The sequence below is a fragment of the Zeus faber genome, assembly GCF_960531495.2.
Source record: "Zeus faber genome assembly, chromosome: 4".
NCBI classification, from domain to species: Eukaryota; Metazoa; Chordata; class Actinopteri; order Zeiformes; family Zeidae; genus Zeus; species Zeus faber.
Genome location: NC_137191.1, coordinates 17,548,073 through 17,563,178, shown reverse-complemented (window position 1 = coordinate 17,563,178; position 15,106 = coordinate 17,548,073). Strand labels below are relative to the sequence as shown.

At 44.0% G+C, this 15,106-nt stretch overlaps 1 protein-coding gene across 1 annotated transcript in view; it reads right to left on the bottom strand.

Moving 5' to 3' along the window:
• znf827 (zinc finger protein 827) overlaps positions 1 to 15,106 on the bottom strand; it is a gene marked incomplete at its 3' end in the record, with an annotated part of 76,158 nt that overhangs the window by 38,766 nt on the left and 22,286 nt on the right. The window contains exons 2-4 of the mRNA XM_079998959.1: positions 9,362 to 10,642; positions 6,714 to 6,886; positions 4,474 to 4,969 (exon numbers count right to left, since the gene is read on the bottom strand). Coding sequence (XP_079855085.1) covers positions 4,474 to 4,969; positions 6,714 to 6,886; positions 9,362 to 10,642 — 1,950 coding nt within the window. The remainder of the gene's footprint in view (positions 1 to 4,473; positions 4,970 to 6,713; positions 6,887 to 9,361; positions 10,643 to 15,106) is intronic.

The window sequence follows — 15,106 nt, the reverse complement described above, 5'->3', positions numbered from 1 at the left end:
TTGGAAAACCAATAGAATAGCTGAATCAATGTATTACAAGTAGAAATTACTTTAAAACACGACACTTGAGGTCACATTCCAGCCAATGATGCACAAGCTAGACACTAAGGCACTGTGAGCACGTTCATGAGAACCCAAAGATATAGGACACTTGAGAAATACACAATGGGAAAATGACAAAGCACTATAAGTTAACTGAAAATGGTAAAGGCCTTCACCATATGTATTCATTTTGTTGACATTTCAATTGTTCACAGCACTGAGGGGCGAATTCACAAAAGGATTGTTCAGCTATTGCGGCCGCTAAACGGGTGCAAATAACAGAAAACACAACCATCGCAAACGGTGAAATGCACCGCTAACTGTGCTGCCAAGCAAATAGCGTCTCTGTGTGCCGGTGCTATTTGCACGTATTTAAATTAGGTATTATTCATACATTTGGTGCAAAATTGGCCCCTTTCTATGCAAATGAGCCTTGTTGCAAAAAAACATCCAAGTCAACACACAGCGCTAAAAACCACACGCAGTTAGAGTGAAATTATTACCGTCTGCAGAGACCTGGTGGTAATTGCCCGGAGACCAAAAAATAAAAAATAAAATAAAAAAGGCAGCTGTGTGCGATCGTGTTCAGAGAGCTGGTGCAATTGTAGCGCATTTATAAGGGGTGTCACGCCAAGACTTTCCAGTGATCTGTAAATAATATTTTGACATTATTATTATAATTATTATAACCGTTACAGAATCCTAAGGTAGCGATGCCAGTCTGTGGTAGTTTTCAAAACCGCTCCAAAAGCAACTTGTTGAAACTTCGAGTAATTTATTGCACAAAAAAGGCATTACAAACATTGACAAAAAAAAACACCTCTATAATTCCTTTCAAAGCAGCACTATGTAACTTTTGGTATTTGCGCCCCTACAGTTTCTGGTTTCTGCTTTTACACAACTGTCGTAAAACTCAGCGGTGTCCGAAAATAATTTATATTACAAACAAATCTGAACAGGTCTCAACAGTCTATGTTACAAACTAGTGTTGCCGCGGTTATGGGTGTTACACGATGTTCGGGCGTACACCAATTAAATTACTTGCCCACCACCGTTTTGCTTTTTACACACACACACACACACACACACACACACACACACACACACACACACACACACACACACACACACACACACACACACACACACACACACACACACACACACACACACACACACACACACACACCTCACTTAATGACCGTTCGGACTTACGACCAGCTACAATACCGCAACGTGGGCGCTGCGTCTCAGTGCAAAGCATCTAATTGCGCATCATCCTTTATATACTGCATTCACTATATACACTACATATACTATATATACACTACATACACTGTATACTTCTCATCTCATCACCGTTGTCAGTCTCAGTCTCATTCCCGCAGTCTGTCAGTATTCACTACACATAGGAGAGGAGAGAAGGCTATAGGAGACCTTAGATCAGGTACAGATCGGGACCTGTCTCCCTCCATCTGTAATTAGTGGCTGTGCATTGCGCCCCCCCTGTTGTCATGACTTTAAACTGGTGGGAAAAATTCCTCACCGTGGCATCCCTATTACAAACACAAATATAATGTACACCTAGGTTACAGCGCCCCTTGCCCGGACCTCGCCGCTTCCCGGAGCTCTGGGGGAGCCACGAGGAGAGAGGGCGCGGGGATCGGCCCCCTGCTACCAGTGAAGGTACCGGATGTGCTCGGCCTGGCAGATCGGCGAAACAAACCCTGTGGCGCAATGAAAGCCAGGGCTGGCGTGCCGCCTGAGGTCCAGTGTTGGGCACACCACTGGCTCATCCTCTCCGTCGGGTAGGTGGAGCAGCTACATTTTGTATGAGCATTATTACCGGACATATTGACCGACAAGTTTATAATTTATAGTTGATTTTTTATTTTATTTTACCAGGCAAAAAAATGATACAGTAATGGCCGGCTAAGGGAAACCCTGAGTGAAACATCAAGGAAGTGACGGAGTGCTGTAACGCAATTTTTTTTTAGTATTCTCCATATTACAAGTCAGTGTACCATCAAAATGATTTTGAAGCTGTTATTTTAAGGTAAAAAAAAAGCTGCGTAGTGTTGCTTGACATTGAAAAAATAACTAAAAGATGTAGGGAATAGCAAAATAGAAACATAAGATAATTTCTACATTGTAATATTCAATAAGATTCAGTGACAAGTAGAATTTCTAGGGCCATAAATTATACCTCTACCTAAATATAATTTGCTTCCAAACCAAACCAGTACCAATAACAGTATATTATTTTTCCAGATTAGGCTTCGATGGGGAAAAGTATGTGAACAAACCGAACAAAACAAAGGCTTTTGTTCCGCCAATACTACTATACTACTACTATACTACTATGCCTACTATAGTTGGACACTGTATTTGGTGTCCCTTCCTCCATGGTCACAGCACAGTTTCAGCTATAGACAATAATCTGCTATAGAACAGCATTGACTCCTTGCTTAAGGACCATCCAGCAGCATGGAAGTTTTCCCAAAATGGGAGCTTGAGCCCTATGGAATCCTGAAAGTGCCACAATGATAAATAAATGAATAAAATAATAAATAAATAAATGTGGAAATATAAAGAGGAATAAAATAACAATTGTAAAATATATACAGAAAAGGGTTGATAAATCTGGAAATGATTATAGCAACATAAATTGGTATGAATCTGAATTTATTACCGCTTTATTTTTTCCATTAATTTTTTTTATTTATTTCCACATTTATTTGGTATTTTATTTCCAAATATATTTCTTTATCTAGTTCCATATTTTTGTTTTATTCATGAATTAATTTATTTCCATTTCTTTATTTCTTTACATATATATTTTAACGTGTATTTATTCATTTATTTCCATATATATTTCTGTATTTGTTTCAGATTTTCCTGACGAGCACAAACTGTCAATCAAATTGTTTTGGTCCACCCACTAAGTCCAAGCAGCAGGACAACTGGAAACTGGAAAGTTCCTACTTCCGCTTAAGGAAATGAATGGGCCGCCATTTCATAATTTCTAGATGGAAACTGAGGACTGAGTTCCCCAACGTGTTATTCTGTGACGTCACTTAAATGGAAATCACCAATGCGGCGTTCATAGTGAATAGCATGGAAGTACATTATGAAAGTTGGGAAGTTTCCCGGGTCCCATGTGTATTGATCGCAGCATTAGCCTGTAGCTGCCAAGTACAATGGCTTACGGCAGAATTTGAACAAGGCCTGAGAAGTACACTCAGACAAGCTATTTTAACTCTTGCTCGGTGGGTGGAGGAAAATGGTGAATCAGAAATTTATTTTGATGAGGGTGGAAACTGTAATGGAGAGTCTTGGCCAAATAGCCGTGCTGACAAATACAGATATTGACGAAGTTGTATGGCACAATCACTCTAAATGCACTGAATGTTGGAGCCGAACCGAATACATCTGGGAGTGATTACTCGGACTTGGTGGGCTGACGGAAACAAGTTGATTGACAGTTTGTGCTTTTCAGGAAAATCTGAAATAAAGAGAGAAATATATATGGAAAGAAATGATAAAAATATATATGAACATAAATAAAGAAATGTATATGGAAATAAATAAACCAATATATGTTTTTAATATATATATGGAAATAGATAAAGAAATATATTTGGAAATAAATAACCAAATAAATGTGAAAATAAATATAAAATGTATAAAAAATAAATGTGGAAAAAATAAAGTAGTAATAAATTCTGATCCACACCAATTTTTATTTCTATATGAATTTCCACATGTATCTATATTGTTCTGCATATATTTCCCAATTGTTTATTCCTCTTTATATTTCCACATTTATTTATTTATTATTTTATTCATTTATTTATGATAATGCCACTTTCAGGATTCCATAGACCCCTTGGGTCATTTAGTTTAATTTGAATCCTCATCACGCCAGACATACTTTCATAATTTTTAGTTCATACACATTAAAAAATGTGTTAGAGTATAATTTGTAAATTTTAACTCATATCACTGCCGGTTAAAATACCTGCTTGACCAGTCTTCAAATTTGTGAGCTGAAGAATATCCAAAGCGACCAAATAAGATCCCTTTCAAAATAATAAAATAACTAATGATAATAATAATAATAAAAATGCTAATAATAATAATCAAGTGCAACTTAAAAATAGCATGATTTTTTTCTTTTACTATTTTTGGAAAGAAAATGTGTTTTAGAAAAAGTATTGACCTTAATTTGGTGATGATCTGACAATTTTGTAGTAGAGATAAAAGTGACACAAAACAAACATGTTTTCCCCCCTGCAATTTCTTGTTCAAAATTGTCATCAAAATTAGATTTCCCCAGTGACCTTTTTGCCAGATATTTACTTGCATATTGGTATATCTATAGGCTGCACCAACCATTTGTCGCTGCAAATGTTGCAAATTTGTACTTACCGGACAGCTTCATAAGCAGGTCAGTGGCAGTCTTGGTGGTGATATCGGGGCTAAAGATGGAGGCTGTGGTTGGAGCACCGGCGCTGGAACTGACCCCCCCCCCAATACCAACCCCAGACAGGCCTAGGGAGTTGGTGCTGCTGCCGGGGTGCTCCCTGCAGATGGTGAAGGAAGACAGTACTGACAGGTCTCTCTCCTGAGGCTCCTCCTTGATGTGAATGTGGTTGGAGGAAGCTTCAGCGGGAGGAGACGTCTGCTGCCTCGTGTCCGACAGCAGGGGGGAGGCCTCGTTCCCCCGCGGGTCAGCCGAGCTGCTGTCCCCCATCAGGGAACCCTCGCCCTCCGTGTCGGTGGTGGCCTCCTCCTTCACCTTGATGTCCGTGCGAGGAAAGTGCTGGTGGCAGCGCATGTGAAGCTTCAGGCTAAAATGGCGGGAGGAGGTAAAAGGGCAAAGTTCACACTGGAACGTCTCGCCCCTGTCCTGGTGCTGATGGACCTGGGAAGGAAGGTTTTGGTTCAGGCGAGTTGCTTTGGCACAACAGAACATTGTGAGGACCAACAATAGTTTTATTGTCGTATAGGAGGCAGTGGTGCATTTTAAAGGATGACCACTGGGGAGGTGCTTCAACAAACTTGTCAACAGGTTTACTTTGTACCATGTTAAAGGGTATATTGGAGGTTACTTTTAACACAAATACAAATACTTATTGATAAGGGTGTAACGATTCACCGAAACAAATCAGTAACCAGTTTTAACATTAAAGATGCTACAACATTGATATGCGGACCTCTGAATCGATCTAAATGTACTACGAACCGGTTGATGGCCCGATTCTAAAGTTACCAGTCGGTTGACTCTAAAATTACAGGTCATGTTACCTCAAAATAATAATTATTTGTTTTGTTTGGAGACAGGGAACGGGACCCACAATGGACTGGAGATCGCTCCCTCTCCAGTAGGCAATCCACCGTCCTGATTTAAGGCGGAGCGGGACACTCCGCAGTTGGGTTTAAAATGTTGGTTTCATACAAGTAGAAACTAACGAAAATAAATAGATCTAAAATAAAAACACAGGAAAACCGTGTATGACGCAGCGCTGTCTGGAGGAGAAGGAAAAACTTCGCTCTAGTTCTCTGGGTTAGGTTTACATTTTTGGAAGGAAACTAAATAAATCTAAATTTCCCTAAATCCCTGTTCAGCCTGAACCCTGCGCTGCATCTTAACGTGGCGTTCAGAGCTTCAAGTGGTGATGATATTGTAACCTTCTAGACGCCGGAAGAAGCCACACGGTTGCTATTACACACTGAGGTTTATTGTTATCTTTCAAGCTACTGTTTTGACCATAACCGACGCTGTTAAACCGACGACCAAACAAGCGAACACTTCCTCCTCCACGCTCTCTCTCTGACTCCGTCTCGCCACACACACCACCGCACCAGATCGCATGCACACATTCCCTCTCGCGAGACTGTGAACCCGCGAGAGGGAATGTGGGTGTAAAACACATTATAACTGACAACACTCCAACGCATCCAGGGTCATTACATTATAATATATATTACTATATCAGAATCATATATATTTATATATATATATTATATATTCGATATTATAATATCTAAATGCCATAAAGTAACAAAAACACTTGGGATTCCCTGGTCTTTTATGAAATATATCTATTTCAAGGTAAGCAATGGCACATTCATAGAATTGGCTTATATCAATTTATAATGGAAAAGAAATGTCTAAAGAACTGCATTAGTTTGCATATGCACATCGCATCAAATCGTATCGCACGGAAACGTTGCATATTAAAATGTATCGTCCCTGAATGGTACCGTAGCTCATGTACTGTATCTAGATATGTATCGGATCGTCTTATAAGGGGGAGATGCACAACCCTACTTGTCGATGATTGATCATTTTATGATGATAATTTGGGGGATGACTATGGGTGCTCTTATAAGACAATATGAGATTAGACAGTCATCAGTAATGGGAACCAGGCATTGATTAGAACAGCTAACATTTAACTAATTTGCAATATTAGGATAACAAAATACGCACACAATATCGATATTATATGGACATATCGTACAGCCTTACTTTTGTATGCAAGCATATCATTTTGTTGTAACACAGAGTTACATCCCAAGGGCTGACTGTGTGTGTGTGTGTGTGTGTGTGTGGTTTACTGGGCGGGTGATTGGTGTCAAAGGTTAAAAATGAAACATCTCACCTTCATGTGAGACTTGAGATTGTCTTTGCGAGCACAACGGAAGGGACACAGGGGACACTGGTGGCTTTTCAAGCCTGTGTGGATGACCATGTGTCTCTTCCAGTAACTCTTGCGTTTGATGACGAGTCCACACACAGGACACTGGAATGGCTTGCCAATGTCTTCAGGAGAACCTTCGGGAGACCACAAGGAACAGTTACCATTTATAAAAGGGAATCGCTTATTTAGTGTTTTTATGCTGTAAAATTTGTGTTTTATTAAGTAAATGTCATAACAATAGTTGAGCTTTCAGTGTGTCATTAAAAACTCTTGACACTACAGCTAAGCCATAGTCTTTGAAAAAGTGTGACAATGGGAAAGGGCAAATTATACTTCTAATCTCTTTTACCAGTCATACCGTAGGGTCTATGCCTAAAGGTTCGGATCAGACTCCACTCAGATGATTCAGAGATGATTTCTACACACCTAATGGTGAAATCTAGCAGAGGAAAATGCCAGCCGGAAGCAACGGAACAATGGAAATAAAATTTCAAGCAGGTTTTAGTATCTCGATTATTGTTGTTGGCTTCATATCCGGCATCCATTACCGTTTAATTGGTCTTATTAGAAAGAGGCATGATTGCATTACAAATTCTACAAGGGCCTGTCAGAATAGCTTCATAAGTATTCCAGTGCTGTTCCTTGAAAAACATCTGGTAATCAGTGTTTGGTGAAATTACTGCGCTCAGCCATTCATTGACCTGAGGTGTAAAACCTCGAGACTGCCTATTTGCAACAATAAACTGCCATCTGCGGCCCGATCTCTCCAAGTGAGGACGAGATCACTGCTCTCAACTGACTTTGGCTTACTCGCTGTAGGATGAGGAGATGGAGAGCTGCCCAACAGTTATGTGGGGGGTGGGCGCTTATTGTCTTCCACTGGCTAATTTACATGAGAGTATTTCATGTTATCGACATAATTTTTCTTTTTTTTTCTTTTTTTTAGAAGAGGAGTGTGTCACATATATATGCAAAGTGCACTACCTAAGAGTGCAATAGTGTTTTACAACGGGACTGGCAGGGGAGCACAATAAAACAAGACATGACAGTCAATAATCAAGGTCACATTTTTCAGTCTGGCGACCAAACAACTACCTGCATTTTTACAGCGCCGCTCGACCTTGACGGTTTGCGGGTTAGAGCAGTCCCCCTTTTTAGCATGCAGATCACAGAATATTACATCGATTGCCTCATCTGTCTGAAGTCAATTTGATCCAGCCATTTTAGATTTGGCGGGGTTACGACACAATCCCTCAAAAGTGGCCATCCATCTCCCTGAAAACATTCTGCTCTCCCTATAGACTGCTTATTCTCAGTCCTCCATCTCTCTCTCTTTCTCTCTCTCTCTCTCTCTCTCTCTCTCTCTCTCTTTATAAGAGTGAGATCTCTTTGTGCAGTCCTGTTTGAGTTATACATCCATGTCTGAGTGCACACTTTATGGTGTACTGCACGGCCATTTATGAGTTACAGTGAGTGAGAATGAGAATAAGAGGGAGAGAGAGAGAGAGAGAAAGAGAGAGAGAGGGATAGAGAGAGAGAGAGAGAGAGAGAGTAAATAGAGAGAGTAAATAGAGTGTGTGTGAGTGCATGTGTGTGCATGTATGTGCCTGGATATGTGTGTGTGTGTGTGTGTGTGTGTGTGTGTGTGTGTGTGTGTGTGTGTGTGTGTGTGTGTGTGTGTGTGTGTGTGTGTGTGTGTGTACGTCTGTGTCAGTGGAAAGTCTGATGGGGTTGTGCTTGGCCTGAAGTCTGCTGTGCTGATCAGTGCAGAGGGCTCTGGTTGGTGGGGGCTAAAGCCAAGAGGAGGCTGCTGAGATGGATATGGACTCCAGGGCTCCCCACTGTGCCGTGCACACACTGACAGCCCCCTTTGGCAGGGTGCACATCCGAGCGCAAACGAGCTGGTCTGGGAAGGCGGTGAGGTCTCAGTCGGAACCCCCCGTCGAGCCTACAGACCTTTTCCCAGACTCCAAAGCCAGCCACGACTCTCTCTCTCTTTTTCTACACTGAGGCTGCACTACTCACTGTTTCAGCGTCACTGAGGTGAGAACAAAGCCATCAAATTACTGCAATAAACATGTTGCGTACATGCAGGACTCTGCTAGTTGGGAGATAACTGAGAGGCATTTATTCTCTAAATGCGGTCCTTAAAAATCATATTTGTTGATCGCATTGCTTTTAAGCAAGCTATTGAGTTATTAAATACCCAAATATGAGTTTTTATCATCTTAATACTGAATGAAGAAGTATAATATGGTCTCATTCAAAAAATAGGGTGAAAAATTATGTTTAAAACATGTTTCTGCAATACTTTTAAACATTCCAGCTTTCCAGCATTAAAGAGCCTTTAATGTTATTATAATAAGCTGGTTTTAGCTTTAGTGGTTGAATTGTGTGTTTATTTAATGGCAACAATTTACCATGTCTAAATGATCTCTTTATCCGCCTCACTAAACAAAAACACATCTTTCAAACTGTCAATGCCTGAAATAGTCTTTTTGTCCTAATGCAACCCGTTTGTCATTAAAGGCATAACTGAAAATAGAGCCCCGTAAGTATTGATGATGCCATTTATCTGGAGCAGCTGGATGTTATGCAAATCAGGTTACCTGCTTGGCTGCTGGGTTTTGCCCTTCCCTTGGGTGTGGAGGGTAGCAGCAGGTCTAGGCCTTGGGTAGGTGTCGTGGGCGTAGGGGGCTTCTGGTTCCTGTCTAGAAGGGGTTTCACGTCCTCTTGGAGACCCCCGGCATTGGCCAGCGGGGAACCCTCCTTCTCTGTCAACAGATTCCCAGCAGCCCTGGCTGCCACCTCTTTGAGCAAGGCAGCAGAGGAGGTCATGGCGACCAGAGACAGAAAGGAGCTAGCCGAGGCCTGGTGGTCGGTAGCGTTGCTGCCCGCCGTCGAGGTCTGGCTCCGCTCGCTGACTTTCTTGGAGAGCGCTGCCAGGGTGGAGCTAGCAGACTGCGGGCTGAACGGGGAGGTAAAGGCATCAAAGCGCACCACGTCTTCCCCTCTTCCTCCTCCCCCAAGGCTGGGCACTGTGGAGGAGGCAGAGGTAGAAGAAGAGGACGAAGAAGAGGACAAGGAGGAGGCCACTGCGTTCTTGTCTTGAAGAACAGCATTTGCTGCTGCTTTTAGCTTCTGGATGGCAGAGTCTGGAGACAGGCTGGAGCCCGTGGGTGCCGAGCCCCCTGCCGGCGGCCACTTGTCTGCCACTCCCACCCATACAAAGCCGCTGCCGTTGCTGGGGGTAACGGAGGAGAAAGGGTCATGGGGCTCTTGCTTTATGGTGGTGACTGAGGGTGCCAAGGAGGCTGGTGAGGCTGAGGCTGAACCGCTGTTGTTGGTGCTGGCCAGTTTCCGGGCCAGAGCGCTAAGCTGCTGGGCATGGTGGGAAGATGGCGAGAGGGTTAAGGGTGGGGCCAGACAAATGGGAGGGGACTCTCCTCCAGCCCCTCCCCTGGCCGAACGCCCCAGAAGCTCACCTGCGTCGAGCTTCAGAGAACCAGCTTCCAGGAGGCGCCGCAGGTTGCTGCTTAGGGGTTTCCCCAGGGCCTGAGATGCTCCCTCCCCATACAGAGACGACACCACTGAGGACAGAGTGTCTTGGGCCGAGAAAGCGCCTCCGTCCAGCCCGAGGAGCTCCAGGGAGGCACGGTGGACAGGTGTGGGGCAGCCCAGTGAGCTCTCGCCCCCAGAGGTGTCGTGGTCACCGGAGCCAGCGGTGGTGCCAGCCCGGTCGTCAGGAGAGGAGCCCCGTGGCAGGAGGAGCTCGTCTTGCCCGTCTCCATAGGACGAAGACTCTGAGCGGGTGTCCGAGGCGTTTCCAAACCAGCTTTCCTCTTCCACAGGACCGCCATCAGGTCCTCCTTCCTCGTTGCTGTCCACATCTGGGAGAGGAGAAAGGTGCACACAAAATTCACTTTAAGAGAAGCAAAAAAGCAGTGGTTCTGAACATGAGGTCCTTCAAGAGGTTCCAGGAGTAACCAGCCATATGGTTTATAGCTAAACTGCACCATTATTTCACATTTCATTGTTCCACTGTTATGGATACAGGTATGGATGAAGTTTGGCATAAATCATATCTAACAATAAAAATCTTTTCAGATTGGGGTCCCAGAGAAAAAAATCGAATCAAATGGCTTCCATGGCCAAACACTTATTAAGGGTCCTAGATATGGAAAAGGTTGCGAATAATTGCAATAAAGACACAAGCCGTGTTGATACGGAGACGCTGACCATGCTTTGGGGTTCTGAATCTTATGTGTTCAAGGTCATCAAAGCATTGCTCTTATACAAGGGATCAACTTTCAGCAAGCACGACAGAGATTGTTTATTATAAAACATCAGGCACCTATTTGGTAACGTTTTGGAAATTAGGTCACCTTAACCCGAGGGCTAACAGCGAACATATGAACGGTGCTATATGGCCTATAGCATCTCAGATTCACCAACTGTCATGTGGCAGAAATAGTGTGAGCAAGCAAAACTAGAACTTACTTGAACAGTTCATTATCGACACTAAGCACTCTCAATTACCAGCACAACCCAAAACAAATGACCCATTTAAAGCTGCCCAATGGACAACAATCACAGTAGCAGTAACAACAAGCAGATGACGGTGAAGAGTTGCGATGCAAATTCAAATTCTCACACACTGACATTTCTTTCTCCCCGCGCTCAACCGAGATGCTAAAACAGGATAGATGGATAGATTTTTCAGTACTTTTTAACCATGTTTTTTCCCACCCTTAGTCAAGAGAAGGCTAGTAATGGGGTTACCATGACAACGGGTCCTTCTGGGAGGCTAGACAGCAAAGATTAGGGTAATGGAGGTTACAGAACTAGATTAATATTCATGAGCCTGCAGATACCACCAGGGAGCCAATAAGGATAGGGTTAAGGTCACCGAGGGTCATTAATATACACTTCATGTATCAATATTCATAAGCAAAACATTACAGCTTGCCAGACAAGGGCGAACAAAGAAAAGTGAATATTCCTGATACATATTAACAAACCTCCATAAGAATATGTCAGAAGTAGCAAGCCTTGGCAACAGAAAATGTCAAAGCTGTGTTTTTTCTTTCCTCTGGGTAACTGTACGCAACCTTAGCCAAACAATTCTATGCATACCGACTGGATAATATTTCCAGGACAAACAGGGCACTCCAAACAGCCTCCAAACTGCTAAGCAATAAAATAATTACATAAAATCCCTCTCTCGCACCCTGTTCCTCATACTAACACACCAAGGCTTTTTCACCCTGGTGACCCTGACAGAAGCCTGGTGGGCTGCTGTCTGTTTACAGGCAATGGCAACGTGGTTGCCAAGCAACCCAAGCACTAACGACCTGTTGGGATCATTAGAGTTGGCTCACATCTGACCGCGGCCCAAAAGGTGACCACACAACTACAGCACTATCTGACGGCCACTCTCCTGCTCTACCCGATATCAAACAAGGACCTCACACTGACCAGCAACCTCATCCACTCTGTCACATCGCACAAACTCAAGCACACCTTATGAGTTCAAGAACCATATACATTTTGAACAAAATGTCAAATGGATGCGCTATGAGTTATGCAATCCATTCTGTTGTTCATCAAGTGGTGCACATATGTAAATGACATGCATCGCCCTTCTCATTTCTTTCAAAAGCTTTGTTGCCACTGGGGGTGCATAAAACAAGAGATAATTGGACTGATTTTGACACGGCAATTAAGTGCTCTTCTTTATCACCTGAGTATCGAAAGAGGGAGAGAAGGGAATGAGTGGTTGAGTCATTTAGGGCTTGACCCGTTACCATGTGACATGCGAAAAACAGCAACAGCCACTAATGGCAGTAATGTGGTTAGAGGGAAATGGCTAGATTGCTGACCCGAGGTCTCGGCTCCAAGGCTGAACTCTCCGGCTTCTTGGGTTCATTCGTAAACCTTGGGGGGGGGGGGGGGGCAGCTGAGTGCAACACTACACCGCTCGGCTGCTGGAGGAATGCTACAGTGCGCCGATGTGCCCCGCTGCCACGACTTTGTGTGACACAGGCTGGCCACCCCCGTGGGCGGGGTGGCATTTCCCAAGGTCACGCTCTCTGGCCGGAGCTCCCCTCCGGGGGGGCTTCGTCTGAGCTCCCCACCCATGACCACTGCTGTGTGCCCTCCATACACACAGGCAGAAACATATGCACACACGTTTATCTACAAATATGTGAGGCGAGAATATGATTAGAAGCAACCTAAAATCCCACCCCCCCATCCTTTACTTCCACCCTCCCTGCAGTCCTCTTTTTTTCTCCATTTGACACATATGGCTGCTGTGCCTTCGATACAGTGGCTGGCGAGGCAACAGCAACTGCAGCCCCCTCCAGTGATGGAAGCAGGGAGACGGGGGCCGAGGCAGAAAGCGTCTGCCACTGAAAGGGAACCATTTAGCAGTGTAATGGCGGGGATGACTTGCATGTTGAGACAAACAGCTGCAGGGTGCTCAGCAGTCCGGATCAGTTATCTCTCGCACGCGGGTGATTCAATGGTGCAGCGACAGGGGATTCTCAGGACACACATACAGACATATAGCGCTGCTACATTAAAAGAAGAAGAGAAGGCAATCAAACAATGGCAGCCCAGATTGCAAGAAGTGACAGCCTGTGCAATTTAAGGTGAGCTAGAATCAGAGGCCCGAATGCTTTAATGACGCAACAGATCTTTAAACAAAATAGGAAGGTTTTCAGTTTGCATTCAGCAGTATGTGCAAACCCCCAGTGTCAACTGCTCACCAGTTCTCAGACCGGTGCAATTGGTCCGAATATCACATGGTTGGTTACGTTACAGTTGATCAGAATTTTCTGGGTCATTTCCTAAGTGTAGCGCCGCTAATTCACGTTGAAAGTGTGTTTAATGTTTGCCGGCAGATCGTTTTCATCAAGTCCTTTGTCTGCAGTGTACTGCAAAATCATCATACTAATAGCTGGTAGAAATGCCAAAAGGTACTCTAAACTTTAACATATGAAGGCAAAACAAGATCCACATGTTGAATTGTTGAAAACGACAGCTAGAACAGTTGGACGTAACAGGTAGCAAATTTGCCGACCGTTTCTTCATGCAGTGCTGTCAACAATTTCCATTTGTGAACTTGGCAGGATTATTTTGGCCCGAGCTTTTCTCGTGCACAGTGGTGTGTGTGTGTGTGTGTGTGTGTGTGTGTGTGCATGCATATTCACCCACATGCACAAGGCTTAGGCACAAACATGTGAGTGTTTTGTTGGGTTCAATATGGAGGTCAGCCAGATTTCAGCCAGCCTTGTCACACAATGATCCTGCATGAGGGGAGGGGTGAGAGTTAGAGTAGGGGGAGAAGAGCCTGGGACTGGAGTAAAGGTTGTTCTGCAGGTCACCCACCACATGACTTGCGTGAGGCCGCAGACCAACATATTCACACACAAACACAGCTATTCTGTGACTCAGTCAGGCATGAAAATTGGCCTCGCTGACCCCAAGGCCTGAGCAGGGTAGAAGGAGAGAGGTAGAGGTAGAGAGAGGGGGAGAGTTTGAGTTAAACAATATAACCTTTTTTTTAGCACATGTGGTATCTACTAATTCCAGTGTTACACGCATGAAAAGCTGGAAGAAAAATAAATGAACAAAGCAATAAATAAATAAATCAATACAGAGAGAGAGAGAGAGAGAGAGAGAGAGAGAGAGCAAGAGAAAGAGAGCTAGAGCGAGAACGAGAGAGAGAGAGACAGAGAGCGAGAGAGACAAATGTAAAGTACAGGATGGATAGAGGAGGGAGGGGCTGCTTAAGTTGGACAGGAAAGAGAGAGACCATTAGCCGATTAAGGCTGGGCGCATCAATACTGTACCGATGTCAAAAGGAGTCATGCCAATCAGCTGAAATAGCAACAAGAGGGAAAGGGAGACACAGAGAGAAAGAACAAGTCCCAACAGAAAGTAATGTTTAGTGACAAGCAGCAGAGGTGCTACGGGTCAAGGAATCACTGAACACTGCAAACCGCAAAACCATAAAACCTGTCAAAACATTTAAGACTAGTGCAGTATACTGATAGTAAAGCTAAGGTACCCCCAGGGGTAGGTGGAGGGCAGATAGGAAGGCTTTGAGTGTGGATGTGGTAGACAAGGAGCTGCGGCAGTAATTAAGTGTCCGGCTGGGCCCTGGCGGGGGTTGCCACGGCCGCGGGCTATGCTAATGAGCGCGCCCAGCGGTCAGGGCTGCCTTATTAGTGCTCAGTGGACAATATGGTGGGAGAGACGCTCCACTGGCGGGCTCACGTCTCTGCAAATGACTAACAGTTCTCCCAAGGAAGAAGGTAATTCCATTAATTGGGACATGTCAGCTC